The following is a 15075-nucleotide window of genomic DNA, read 5'->3' on the forward strand; positions in this document are numbered from 1 at the left end:
TACACTAGCTCTGTCAGTCAGATGGGGAATCTTTCTATTCCACTTTGAAGGGAAGAATTCCTTAGGAAAGCGTAGGAAACAACTTTTGAATGGATGTATCATCACCAGCAGCAGACATACGTGGGTGTATAAATGGGGAAATATATAAAGACGGAGGCTTAAGCAGCATCTGGAAACTCAACAAACAATGATAAGAATAAAGAAATCATGACATGATGTACCTATAGCTGGTGGGATTTTGTAAGTCTCCTCGTAAACCTCCTCATGTTTCTCATAGATCTCTTCCTTCTCCTTAAACTCATACTTCTCATAGATATCTTCCTTCTCCTCAGCTTCCTCTTCATACTCCTGTTCCTGAATCTCCTTATATCCCTCAGGTTCTTCAGGTTCCTCATATGCTTCAATTTCTTCATATTCCTCAACCTTCTCAAACTCTTCAATACTTTCGTATGTCTCATACTTCTCATACTCCTCATATGTATATTCATACTTCTCCACTGCAGGAGCAGGGACTTTCTGGATGAGTTTCTTGGATATTTCAGGCACTTTAGAGACAGTATTATTGTTAATAACTTTACAATAATATTCTTTACAGTTGTTCAAGACCATCCACAGAGAACAGAAAATGTGATTGATAACCACAAGCATAAGTTACTTTAAAATATAAGAACGTGCTACTGAAACAGTATATATATTCTAAAAGATTTGAGGAGTGAAGAGGAAAAAAAAAATGTGATTAAGAAAAATATTTGTACCTTTACTTAGTGCTGGTTCTTTGGGTTTTGGGACAACAGCAGGTACTTTATCTTCTGCAACAGCTCTTTTATGCACCTCAGGGACTTAAAGATATGGTTTTCTTTTAGCAATTAAAATGAAAACTTAAAGCAGTATAAGTAAAAACAAAAACAAACACAATAAGCAGTGTTATGGTTTTACAATGCAAACATTGATACTGAAGATTTTTGACATAAATTAGAGCAGAAATCTTATATAACAATGACAAAAGTCAGAACGAAGAAGGTTAAAAGTATTTTAGCATATATATTAACAACATTATGGAACATATGTACCTTTTGCAGCAGGAACTTCCACTTTTTTAGGGGGAGCAACAGTTACCTTCTCTTCAGGAACAACTTTCTTAGGCACCTTGGATACTTTAAAGATATGACTGACTTCAGTGTACTTGTTGCATAGTTTTTAAATAAACACAAACCAAGAAGCTTACCAACAGCAGAACAAAAACTTACAGTGTTGTGACAAATATAATGCAAGACAGACATACTAAGGCTCGTGCTAAGGTCAACTTGTATGAAGAGTATTATCTATTAATGACACAGCATTTACAAACTGAAATACCTTTGGCTGGTGGAGCTGGCACCTTTTTAGGAACAGGTACTTTCTCTTCAGAAACAGGTTTCTTAGGCATCTCAGGCACTTTAAAGATATTATTTTCTTTTTAGAATGTCCTTTACCAGTAATATTAGAAAGACAACAGAAGACAACATACATACATACATAATGAAACAACTGATTTGAAGAACGTATTTAAAGTATTTTAAAAAGAAATTGAAATAAAAAGACATTTTATATCAATGTGAGACTTCATGAGCAAGTCAAAGCATTTCAGAAATTAATTTTTGCCAGGAATCAGACAGGTATTCTGAGACATCAATACAGAAAGACAGCAGGGACACAAAAATAACATTAACAAACAATATAAAATAAATATAGCTAGAGAATGAGACTAACAGCACAGATTGTTTTCTTAGTTATTAATTTATGTACCTTTTGATGGAGGAAGCTCCAGCTTCTCAGGAGTGGGTACAGGTATTTTTTCTTTTGGGACTGGTTTCTTAGGAATCTCCAGCTCTTTAAAGATATTATTTTGCAAACAAATTTTAAAACTTCAGAGCACCAAAAACATTAAAAAACATGAAACAAGATCACAAACACCCTGATAAGATCATCAAGGTTTACACAGAAAAAGAAATAAAGAAGCATTTTAATCAACTCAAAAGATTACATGGGTAACTTGGAAGAGATGTTGTACCTTTTCCTGGTACAGTTTCCTCTGGAAAAGCTTCCTCTTCTTCAGGCACAACTTTCTGTGGCACCTCATGCACTTTAAAGATATTAAAAAACTTACTCGTGCAACATCCCAAAGAAAACATCACAACACAAAACACAAGGACACCAACTTTAAACTAACAACACTAATAAACATGAGGCAAACTAAATTCATTATTTTTCATTCTTTCCTTAAGAATAGCAAAATGCGATTGGGTTATAAGAATTACATGAGGGTTAGCTCTTTTGCCCAATTCTTAATTACATATAATCATTGGCAACTGTATAACCAACATATACTACAAATGAGAGGTTGTTGAAGATTTTTAGTCTAATTTTTTAACGTAAAAACTTGTCAGTGTTTGCTGACAGGGTCCATTTTCTGGTTATTTACAGAGTCCAATGTGCTTTCATTTTATTTTGTATAAATTTAGCTAATAGGCTTGAAATTTTAACATGCATTCTCAAGGTGCATGTCGGAAAGATCTCTCTGAATTGAAGAATTTTGAGATAAAGTACCATAGGACATTATTCCAGGAACGTCATTTAATCATTGTTCCTTGGGAACATGAGTTCTGATTAAAGTCTAGAACAAAATGAAAAATCAAGCCCTATCTGCAATCTAGTACTGCTTGCTGGGAAGCAAAACTGTGCTAGAACCAAGGATCTGACTTTGAATGACTATAAATTGATCTTTAAAAGGAGATTTCTTTGAAATATGAAAATATAAGGAAGCAGAATTATCTGTACACACTGTAAAGTGATATACCTTTAGCTGGAGGAATTTTCTTTACTTTGGGAACTGCAACATGCACTTTTTCTTCAGGGACAGCTGTCTTGGGCACCTCTGGCACTTTAAAGATATTGTTTTGATAAGAAAATTTCAATTATATTTAGAGCATCAAAACTACTAAAAAAGTGGAAAATGATCACAAAAACCCGTAAGACGAAGAAAACTCACTTCAAAAAGATAATTAAGATTTACATCCATCTTAAAACAACTAACAGAGATGAAGGTCTTTTAATAAACTGGACAGAGCTCTTTGGTAATTTTCAGGAAGAAATGCTATACCTTTTGCTGGTATCTCTGGAATAGCTTCCTCTTCTTCCTCCTCCTCAGGAACAAAAACAGGTACCTCTTCAGGGGGAGGTCTCGATACTTCTGTCATTTCAAAGATAGTATTTAGTTGTAAGAAGATTAAGCAGACGGATGATTTACACAGAAGATGAAGAGTTTAAATTATCAAGTACATTCATCACAAACTGCTATGATACTTCAGTGAAATTCTAATAACAATCATACAGAAACAACAAGAAACATTGTCCACGGGTTCACTTATGAGAAGAGAATAGCTGTTTAATGTTTATCTCTGGAAGATAAATATTGTTTATCTTCTGGAGCAGCTGTTTTTGAAACAGCATGTACATTTAAATAATTCAGATATGTAAATAACAATTATCTTTTGTTCCTCTCCAAAAAAAGACAGACAATAGTAAGACACAGATACAGACATTTTCAAAGCACAGAATAAGTGTGCATCACCCATGACAAAAAGAAATGCTCATAACAGTCACAATACAGTGAAGAGGAATGGGTTTGTTACTTGCTGTCTTCTAAAGCCAAAGAAATAAAATTAGAATGACTTGGTTGAATCAGAAATTGGTATACCTTTGGCTGGTGGAGGCTCTTGCACTTTTTTTGTTACTGGGACAAGTACCTTCTCTTCTGGCACAGGTTTCTTTGGTACTTCAGGCACTTTAAAAATAGAGTTGCAGTTTAAGAATTTCATTTTTGAACCACAGTGTAAAGAATTGATAAAAATTGAATGAATCAATATGAATGGCACGAATCAATATAATGGAATGACAAAATGAACTAACAAGAATAGACTCTTCATATTACATTAAAGAGGAAGGGTGAACAAAGAACATTTTGTTTTTTTCAAACATTTAGGCAAGAGCTGATATACCTTTAGCTGGTGGTATATCCTTCTTTTTCTTTACAAGGACAGGAACCTGCTCTTCTTGCATAGGTTTCTTTGACACTTCAGGAACTTTAAAGATATTATTGTAAAATGAGTTTAGAATAAGCAGCTAAAACACCTTTACATAAAAGCCAGTGACACAAAACAATTTAACACAAACACATAGGACCACCATTCTTAAGATCAATAATCCTTTTGCTTTCATATTGTTTAACATAAGTGAAGATAAATAAAGTCTAGAAGACCTTTTTGATCACAGCTAATACAAGTTGCTATACCTTTAGCTGGGGGAGCTTCCTTTTTCTTTGGCACTTGGACCTTCTTTTCAGGTGCAGGTTTCTTCGGCACCTCAGTCACTTCAAAAACATTATTTTAATTAAAACATAATCCACAAACTATTCAAAACAGAAATAAAACAAAAAAGACAGCAGAACAAATATTTCATATGCGGAGCCCCCTCCAAAAAGAACAGAAAAAGTAATGCATCTAAGATATAGTGTGAATTACAAATTCAGAGAATGTCTGCTAACATCAAGAGATTATATACCTTTTGCTGGAGGAGCTTCTTTTTTCTTCAGAATTGGTATTTTTTCCTCTGGAACAGCCTTCTTGGGCACGTCAGGCACTTGAAAGATACCATTAATATCTTAGGTATTTACTTGGAAAACAACAGGAACATAAATGCAAGCAAGCACCCCTAGCACAAATCCCAAGTACATAACCAAAACATACAGTTATGATTTAAAATGGTTTGAGCCCTAAGACAAAATAAAACAGAAAACAGGTTACTGCTTGTAACCCCATTCTTCCTGCTCAGCCACTAATACCATAAAAAAAAAAAAAAAAAAAAAAAAGTTTTAATTTCAAGGGTTTATCTGTTGCTTAGAGTAAGAAGACAGAGAGTGACTTTTTAGAACCAGCTATTAAAGAAGATCAGGAAGAATTATAGCAGGGAAACTTGCAAAAATACAAATTTAATTTTTTCCTCTAATTTTTGGAGCAAATTAAAATGCTAACAGTGGATGAAAACAAAGATTGCAATAAAAGCCTACTTGAATTATATTAAATACTTTATTTTATTAAATACTTTATGGTTTCACTATTTTTCTCCTTATTTTCCCCCAGAGCTATGATCCTAGCACTTCTCAGGCATGTAATGTGCTAATCTGATCAGGTTGAATAAGCTGGTTTTGTGTATATATTGAATATATATTGCTGATTACATTTTATTTTTCAGATTTTTCCAAGTGCTATCTACATATAAAAAGCAAGCAGATCAAGTTTATCAATTGATTTAACTCTAACACACAACTATAAATATATGACAAGTACCCAGCAGTTTATACCACAATTTGGTGGGTACGGACATTGTATATGAGTGGTGTACTTCAATTAAAATAAAATAAAATAAAATCCTGAATGCTGAAATAAGTAGATTTTTTCCCTTTAATTACAGTGAGGCAAAAATTTCAACTAAACTTTATCTTAACAGTTTTTGTCCTCCAAAATGCCCAAATATCCATACAAGTTTTATGATGATAGGAGAGTAATCATTTGATCTGAGCATACTGGAGAGAGATTGATGCACGTACGAATTAAACTTAACTGCTAGAATAAAGTCAAGAAAACTTTAGCCAATCCTAATATTTCCTGTTTGGGATAAACTTCACTTTTGCTGTGTGCAGCATGGCCTGTTCTTTACTATGAAAATGTGCTAATCAATGTATCAAAATTCTAGTACAAACAATGTTAAAAATAGTTTTGAAATTCATTAGTTAGTCAAAAGAAATCCTGAACTTCCCTTTGGAGAAGAAGCACTATGTGATTTGAATCAGGACTGGAAAATATACTCTTTTATGTACTCTTAGATGATTATATAATTTTGGAAAAATAGATATAGTTAGCCTATCTCTTTATGAAGCAAAACTTTATTAGCAAGACCTAGACCAAAGCTAGTTGTCCTCTCTAAGTAGTGAAAATTAACACCATCACTATATACATTAACCTTAAGGAAAACATCTAAATGTAAGAGATTTAAACTAGATTTAATAGAACTTTTATTGTGTTCCATGACAATATATTGTTCCCTTTCAAAAATAAATATACTAACAACTATAGATTTTCTCAAACATTTCTGAGAGCAAGTAAAAAAGACTAGTGTTCCAAAATCACTTATTTTCAAATACCCCACATATTTTCTCAATACAAATAATTTTGTTCATGGCACACAGTTCTTATACACAATTCTAAATATTTCAGAGGCTGATAGCAAAATTTGATCTCAGACAAGGAAAAGATAAATTTAAATTATTTTTTCTTAGTGGATTATACAGAATTTATGTAAAGAGGAACTAACATTTATGACATAGAACATTTAAATATGTAGAAGTGAAGAGTAGGCATATAGCAGCCCAGCTTGTTTTCTACAGTATATTCTATTCATAAAATGCCTTGGAAAAAGTAAGATGTAAACAAACTGGAACATATGAAACAAAACTTGGATACATTAACTGAAGGAACAGATACTATTTTTTCTTCACACAGTTCTAAAATTAAAGTATACCTCTAACTGGTGGGGGAGCCTCCTGTTCATACTGGGGAGCTTCCACCTCCTCCTCTTCATATGGAGGAACTTCCTCTTCATAAAAAGCAGCTTCTTCTTCGTAATGAGTGACTTCTTCCCCTTCATATTGAGAAACTTCATACTGAGGAACTTCTTCATAGGGACTAACTTCTTCATAATGGTGGACTTCCTCCTTGTAATGGATTACTTCCTTCTCGTATCTGGTTACTTCTTCATATTGTGGAACTTCTTCCTCTTCATCCTGAGGAACTTCAACATACACTTTTTCTTTTCGGACAACTGTCTTGCGTGCTTCAGGCACTTAAAAAGACATTAATGAAAAGAATCTTAAAATTTAGCATGTAGATCTTACTGACGCTAAGGATCACAAGCATTGTCAAGTAAGAATTACACTAAAGGACAAACATTCCTTAGAAAACAAATCAGTATTATTCTCTGTACATGGAACATATAAGACACAAAAAAACATTTAAATCATATTTCAGTACTCTATCCAGTATACCTTTGGTTGGTGCTCTTGGCATTTTTTTAGGAGGAGAAATTGGTACTCTTTCTTCAATGATAGCCCTCTCTGGTACATCAGGCACTTAAAAAATACAGTACATTTATATTTAATAACTTGAAAAAGTGGTGTTTAAGAGCAAAAATATTATTGTCAAAACACATTAAAAATATCTTACAAATACATGGCTGATACATAGAAGACAACCACATATATTGACACTGGACTTGTAATTATGGAATCAATTAGACTGCTATTCAATAAAACAACAGCAAACATTTCAAGGTTCCAACGTAAGTATCAGAGATGATTCCTGTTCATCCTCTGCTGCCAGCAGTGGATTTAAGGTTCCTGATGTGCAGAACTCAAAATCCAAATTCAAACAGCTACAAAATCACTAAATTCCATGTGTGTCCTCTGTGGCTGCCATTATCCACAACAGTGACATCTTATACTACCCTCAGCAATAGAGCAAGGTCTCAATCACTGCCAACAAAAAATTTGCAAAGGAAACTCCAAATGAAGAAAAAGGAGCATATAGAAAAAAAATGCTGTGTGAGTTGATGACAATGGATAAGAGCTCTGACCTAATTAAAGGCAAAAGAATTCATTGTTCAATGGGGAAGGCATTGTTTGTCTTCTGTCAATTGCTTTATACAATGACTCTTTATTCAGGCATGACAAGCAACCATTGCCTATAATGGCAGAAAAATTTCCAAAAGATTGATACAAATATGTTTAGTTTGTAAGATTTATTCAGGAAAGAATGCACACTATATTCAAGCAGCATATTCTTTTTTTTTTAGAGCAGCAGTGCATAGGTTTTGTCTTCTGAGGCAGGTCTCATGGGATTTTGTGACCAATATCAAAGGAAACTGAACAAAAAAATGACTCTAGCATTTTAATATCTGGGAGACAGCTGGGCTTGCTAAGATAATAACTTTGGCCTTTTCTTAACAGAAGAAAAGGTGTTAGTTTTAAAGGCAATGTGAACACTGACCACCACCTTAAAGATTTTCTTGCAAAATCCCTCTTGATGTATAATTGTAAAGGTCAGGTACTTGTGCATTTGAAATCTTAAACTAAAACTGATTGGACCTGGTAACTTCAGTTGATTTGATTACAAAACCTGCATTGTGCATCAGTATCCTTGTCAGGAAAGTCATGTATTTTTTTGATTGTTTTGTCCCTGCTACACCACCTCTCTTTGGCATCCCATGGGAGAACTGTTGAATCTGATGTCCTTTTGCTTTGATCCTTCTATTCCAAGAGGAACTAGAATATTATTCCTGCCTTATAGACAAAGTTCCCCTTTTATCCTTATAATAATCATGATCTGCCTTTACCTTCATAAATCTCCAACAGAGAGACTAAATAAATTATTTAACTTCACATTGGTGTGACGATGTTCAGAGTGATTGATAATGTTTACCACCAACAACAGGACTGAAAGTAGTAAATATGAGGAATCTTGTGACTCATTTTCCATAAATCAATAGACTGTTACCCAAAGTAATAGGATAATGAATTAAGAGACTTTCTTCAAAGCCATTGAACTGGTATGTCCAATACATGGGATTGTGCTAAGTGTCTTAGCCAGTTGGTAAACAGAGCAAAGGTAAAGGCTGCTGCTTTGACTTTCAGATTTAGGTTGGAAATTGCTGTCACAGAAGAGGAAAACACACACTTTCTTTTCAGAAGAGGAAAGCATGTTAATTTAAATAAGAAAAAGGCTGCCCTGTTTTTCCTCAAAGGTCTGAGAGGTGGCAAGATTTGCAAAGGATGGGCTAGTGAAAGGGTTGGTCTTCAACTATGACAAAAGCAATAAGCCAAGAGGGAAAATTTCAGACTTTTGTGAGAATGGAATGCTATTCTGGAATCCCTTGGGTACCTTTAGTACTCTACACGATACACCTTTGGGATAAACCAGTTACTGGTGATCTGCATAGGACAAAAATTTATGATTGGCTGTTTTTATTTTATTTTTTTTCTTTTTTTGGGGGGGTTGGGGGGATGTTTTGCTAAGTAGTTGAAAATTTGTAAATTTGGACACAGAATCTTTTTAGTCTGTTCATACCTGTGTATGAAATCTCCTCTTCTGTGTGAAGAGAAATGGATACTTCCTCTGACATAGCCCAGTGTTCTTCTTCTGTTGGTACTTCAAAGACAGAGTCCAACTTTAACATTTTTTTCTCTGGTGCAATATTGTGTACAATAATAAATACCCCATTAAGTGTTTCTTAGAAAACTAATTATTATTTCATGACACCTCCCACACCCAGGGTAATTGGGGAAAATCTAGTGTTTTTCAAAGGCACTGTTAAGGTTCATTTGGGACGATACTGAGGCAGTAGAACTCTAAGTAACGTGCCAGTGGCAGGTTTAAAGCTCTGAGCTTTTAGTTCATAGATTAATCCATAGGCAGGAATACCTTCTGGTGGTGGTGACACTTTTCTTTTTGGAACTGCAATGGATACTCTTTCTTCTCTGATAATTTTCTTTGGCTCTTCTGGCACTTTAAGAAAGAGTAGTTGTAAGAATACTAAATTCTAAAAGGAGTAACACGCTTCCATACAAAGTTCATATAAAAGAATTAAGGGCAAACAATTATGGGGAAATAGCGCATGTTTACATATCAAGGATACTTCTCTTACAATAAACACAACAATTACACTGAACATACAAAGATAAAGACATTTAATTCACAGAGAAAATGATCAGCTGAAATTTTAATGCATAGTAGCTATATATGCATTAAGTATTTTGTATAGGATTAGTTTGTTTTTTTTTTCCAAGAAAAAATTCCCTAGGTAAATTTGATGCTTTGAAAGACCTTGCAAGTTTAGTAACAGCAAAAATATCATCAAGTGTTAATATTATAAGATACTAAAATAATACATAAAATATTAGAATAAGAAATACAGAGACAGAATAGAAATGCAAATCGCATCATAAAGCAAACAGCATATTGACACAACATGAAGATACAAAGATGGAGATGAAGGTGAGATGTCTCCAGGCTCGTCAGAAACATTATTTAATCACAAAAGACAACATATAAAGTATACATTACAAAATAGCTTTTCAAATACAAGAAAATCACAGAAGCAGAAGACGTATTTCTAAGTCTGAAACCCTCCACTTTGAATATTGAAAATGTTATAAAATATTGATTGTTTTTTCCTAGGATGTGTTGATATTTATTGAATAAATTGTCTTCGCTGAGCAAATGTCTTCATTCAGCTTTCCAAAGCTCTTAAGCAGATAGTGTAATCAATTAAGTTACTAGTAGCTTAGAAAATGCAAGGAATGCAGGTGTGTGACTGTTCTCTATTACCTTCTGCATTTTTTTTTGCAAGGGAGATGACAAAACTGTGTTTAATTTAAAATCAAGTTGGGAGAGCCTGGGGAGAGCCTTGTATTACCAGGCAGATGTTGAATATGATGCATGCATACATCTGATATTTAGAAGCCTTCTCTACATTCAAAAGAACTTATATACCTTTAGCTGGTGGAACTGCCACTTTCTGTGAAACTGGAACACGAACTTTCTCTTCTGGCAGAGTCTTCTTGGGCACTGCTGGCATTAAATTTATTTATTAAACAAATGTTTATTTTAAAAGATTTTGAATTAATCACAGTTTGCTAACATGATCAGATGACAAAACACAAAACCAGAGACGTGACAATTCTTTAAGTCAAATAAAGAAATGACAGCAAACATTGAAACAATTTGTTTTGTTACAATCAGACATTACAAATATAAATCAGTATTCTGAAACAAGACTTCTCTTGTGTAGCTCTGAAAAATTATATACCTCTTTTGGGTGGAGCCTCATCTTTTTTAGCAACTGCAACTTTTTCTTCTGTGATAATTTTCTTGTGCACTTCAGTCACTTAAAAAGAATAAGAATATTTAATTGTAGTATTTTAAATGCAGATATATTTGATTTTTCTACTTCATCTGCCTTTTTTTTTTTTTTTTGTAAAAGAAAATGCTAAAGAAACTTCAATAACAAAAATAAGACACTGAAAAAGAGCGTACTTTACAGGCACAGTGCAAACAAAGCACAGTAAATAACCAAAAGAACTGGAAGATGCAGACAGATTTCAGATACTAATAAAAACAAATTTATCTATGTAAAATGCCTAAATACAAGTACTACAAGACTGACCAAAAATACTCCATGATGTCATTCTCTGTTTACCTTTGGTTGAGGGAGTTACTTCAAAATCTCTCTCGAAAATGGACACTTGTTCTTCTGGAGGTTCTTAAAAAAGATTGTGCAACTTTAGAAAATTGGATTGATCTCACCAAAAGGCATAACATAAAAGATGAAATAGCTTATAAATTCCATTAGCAAGACAGAGAACACAGTCCACATTGTAGACAAACAGACATAAGTACATGTTTAATGTTGAAGAAATTTGATATTGATGTTGAAGAAAATTGGTATGATATATCTATTTATAGATATATATCATGATATATGTCAAAGAAAGAATGCAGCAGTAAAGTCATTATTATTATTATTTTTTTTTTTTCCAACAGGAGCAAACCACTGATATACCTCTTGCTGGTGGAGCCTCCACTTTCTTAGGAACAGGGATCAGTACTTTCTCTTTAGGAGCTGCTTTCTTATGAACTTCAGGTACTTCAGAAAAATAAGTAAGATGGAAAGTTGAGAAATAATATTAAACTGCTTTATTTGTAATTGTCTATTACCTTTTTCTTTTTTTAAACTAGTAAAATTTTACTGAGTTATCACAAACTTTTCATAGTACAAGATGGAATTTGAGACAACCATTCATCACTGAAAGCAGACATTGCACATGTCAACGCAGAAAGACAGTAAGGCAAACAATACCCCCTTGGAGGAAACAAGAATACATGACCCAGATGAGGAACTGTTTTATACCTTTAACTGCTGGAGCTTCCTGAGGGGCAGCTGGAATTTTTGGTTCAGGGACCACTCTCCTAGGCTTCTCAGTCACTTTAAGAGATTACAATACATAGTTTTACAAAGAGGAATAGTACCACTTAAACATGCATGCTTTCCTTAATATATTAAAAACAATACACACACACACACAAAAAAACAACTAGAGAAACATGTAGTGACAACACTCAGACTGATGAAACAAGGAACACTGAAACAATCAGTATTTTGTAAATGAAATTAATGTGTACCTTTAGTGGGTGGGACCTCCTCTCTTTTAGGAAGAGTTACCTTCTCCTCTATGTAGTAAGACTCTTCTTCGGTCACTTGAAAATAGTAAAATAAAGATACTTGAATTTCAGTATTTGACATTTATTACTGTCTTTATAGCCTTTGTAAGTAATAAAATATTTGATAAGACAAGAATAAGCAGTGTGCATTACTAAAAGACACCCCTGGAATTACTAGGTTACAAAAACTAGATTCAAACCCTCCTGCTTCCTCTGAAGCCAATGAAACAAGTCCAAGCAATTTAAACACAACTGAGACTGAGCTCCTATCTTGTATTTCTGTGGAATTTGAAAATGTTCAGCATTTAAAATGCCAGATCAGCACTTTCCATTCCTCTGCTCACTAGTTCACTAATATTAGAATTTGTCTATTTTGAGAAACTCTCTCTCCCAGATATTGAGAAATTTTTTTGGCTAAAGCCATCCTTTGCAAATACTTTCTATGGTGTCACCTGTAAAGGTAATTGAGACAATCAGTATATGTTACCACCAATAAATTTACAGGTGGAAACAATTTAGTCATTTTGCCATGAAACAGCCTGAGGAAACAGTACATCATGATATTCTGAAGAGACTTTACTTCATTTGAGAAACAAGGTGAAAAAGTAATTTTCAATAGAGATTTTTCTTGTAAAAAATAGCGAAAGGCTGATAATTCTCAACACCCAAGAGATAACTTATTATTTTCACCATATTAAAACAGGATTAACCACAGTTTTCAGAAGCAAGTCAAAGAAATTGTAGACATTCATAGTGTTAAAGTTTGTAAGATATGAAACTTAAGGCGTATTTATTCAGTAGTACATTTTCCTTCTAATTAGACTAAATTAGAATCTATGATATTTTTGATAAAAAATAAAAATCTCTGTTTGCTTCTGCCTAGTATTCTTGAATTGTGGTCATACCTTCAGAGATCTCCTCTCTGTGAATGGAAATAGATACTTCCTCTATTTCTTCTTCAGCCCATTCTTCAACTGTTGGTTCTTTAAAGAAAATACTTAGTTTTAGGGTTTTTGGTGGATGTATCAGTGGATGGGCAAGAAGATCAAGACAAGTTCTGCATGACACTGGCAGATATGCATACTATACAGAAACTTGCAGAAGTTTCAGAAACTATACAAAAACTATGCATACTATACAGAAGCTCACTCTCATTCAAGGCCAGGCTTGATGCGGCTCTGGGCAGCCTGCTCTAGTGGCTGGCAACCCTGACCAGAGCAGGTGGGTTGAAATTAGATGATCTTTAAGGTCCGTTTCAACCTAGGCCATTCTATGATTCATTCTATGAAACTGCCATGCACACACATAAGTATGACTTGCACTAAATGATGTCTGTTATGCATGCCCCGTGTACCCTATTGTGTGGTGTTATCTGTCTCAAATATCTTTCACTGGTCAATGGTCAGTACATCAGAATGCCTTAACTACCCAAACCTCTCCATCACAACAACTGATGTGGGGAGACAAGGGCCAAAGAATTAGATTGACCCTGCTACATAAAAGTAAGAGGGACAAAACCAAGATCATAAGGATAGGTAAAATATTGAAAGGAAAACCTGGCATACATATATCTACAAATATGACTGTATGGGGGAAAACATCAACTTGTTTGAGTGTAAAAGGTTGACAAGCAGGGAACAGAAATTAACAGTATATCTATCCATATGAATATATGTACTTGCATGTTCATATTTGACAGGGATAACTTCACAGAATCAGATAATCATCTAGGTTGAAAGAGACCTCCAAGATCACCAAGTCCAACCTCTGACTTAACACTAAGTCCTCCACTAAACTTCCGTAACTCTTTTTAAAAATTATTTTTATTTTTCAAGAGAATATGTAAATTGTATTGACTGGCAAGTCATTAATGGGATAGGAAAACAGTCACAATGTTGATATTGGATATCTTGGAACAGATCTTTGTTGGAATTATGCCAACTTAAAATAAGTGATCTCAACCTCCTTTGCATATGAGAATCTGACCTAAAAGAGCTAGTGAGAAGCTAAAGCTGAAGAGAGCATAGTACTGCTACCTATCTGCAGGGCTCCAGAGAACATTGTAGGGATTATAAGAAATTCATAGGTACAGTCCTAAGTAGTGGAGTCTAACCTCAACACTATACACCTACACATACATCTTACTATGATTTCATGAGAACTTGATCCTAAGATCATTGTGTTTGGTGGTAGAGTTTCCATTCATGTCAGTGGGGTGGGATCCTGGCATTCAGGACTGAAATGGTAAGTGGCACTCAGAGGATCTTAACTGCCTGCAAGTCCATAAAGTATTTCACTAGAAAACTTATTCAAGGTAAGTAACAAATCCTTTTTTTTATTATTTTTTTATTTTGATCTTGGTTTTAGAACAACAGACTTCTAGTACAAGTTTCTCACTAGTGTTTGTTTATAGAATACCTTCAGGTGGTGGAATTTCCTCTGGAATGGCTACAGATATTCTTTCTTCTGTTGTGAATATTCTTTCTTCAAAAGTTGCTTTCTTCTGCACTTCAGGCACTTTGAAAGACAATAACATTAAATGGATGAATTTCTAATCCCAGTGTGGAAGCAATGTTGCAAGATGCTAAATCTAAGTTTCCAAAGAATTGTTTCAGGACATCGAGCAAATAACATATAACAGAGATTCAACATTTACAAATAATATTTTTGTAAGTACTGAACAACACATACAAAATAATCCATTGAT

General features: G+C 33.9%; 1 protein-coding gene across 3 annotated transcripts in view; it reads right to left on the reverse strand.

Annotated features, from left to right (window-relative positions):
• The window catches only part of TTN (titin), a 243986-nt gene that overhangs the window by 131390 nt on the left and 97521 nt on the right, over positions 1-15075 (reverse strand). For all 3 annotated transcript variants that reach the window (XM_038182090.2, XM_072041024.1, XM_038182073.2), the window contains 24 exons: positions 14787-14885; positions 13274-13351; positions 12330-12404; positions 12058-12132; positions 11710-11793; positions 11347-11409; positions 10957-11034; positions 10641-10718; positions 9570-9653; positions 9216-9296; positions 7139-7222; positions 6616-6936; positions 4600-4677; positions 4331-4408; positions 4038-4121; positions 3737-3823; positions 3140-3229; positions 2837-2920; positions 2051-2122; positions 1786-1869; positions 1357-1434; positions 1071-1154; positions 756-839; positions 222-545 (listed from right to left, as the gene is read on the reverse strand). In XM_038182090.2, the coding sequence (XP_038038018.1) occupies positions 222-545; positions 756-839; positions 1071-1154; positions 1357-1434; positions 1786-1869; positions 2051-2122; positions 2837-2920; positions 3140-3229; positions 3737-3823; positions 4038-4121; positions 4331-4408; positions 4600-4677; positions 6616-6936; positions 7139-7222; positions 9216-9296; positions 9570-9653; positions 10641-10718; positions 10957-11034; positions 11347-11409; positions 11710-11793; positions 12058-12132; positions 12330-12404; positions 13274-13351; positions 14787-14885 (2427 nt within the window). The remainder of the gene's footprint in view (positions 1-221; positions 546-755; positions 840-1070; positions 1155-1356; positions 1435-1785; positions 1870-2050; positions 2123-2836; positions 2921-3139; positions 3230-3736; positions 3824-4037; positions 4122-4330; positions 4409-4599; positions 4678-6615; positions 6937-7138; positions 7223-9215; positions 9297-9569; positions 9654-10640; positions 10719-10956; positions 11035-11346; positions 11410-11709; positions 11794-12057; positions 12133-12329; positions 12405-13273; positions 13352-14786; positions 14886-15075) is intronic.

Source organism: Anas platyrhynchos, chromosome 7 (genome assembly GCF_047663525.1).
Source record: "Anas platyrhynchos isolate ZD024472 breed Pekin duck chromosome 7, IASCAAS_PekinDuck_T2T, whole genome shotgun sequence".
NCBI classification, from domain to species: Eukaryota; Metazoa; Chordata; class Aves; order Anseriformes; family Anatidae; genus Anas; species Anas platyrhynchos.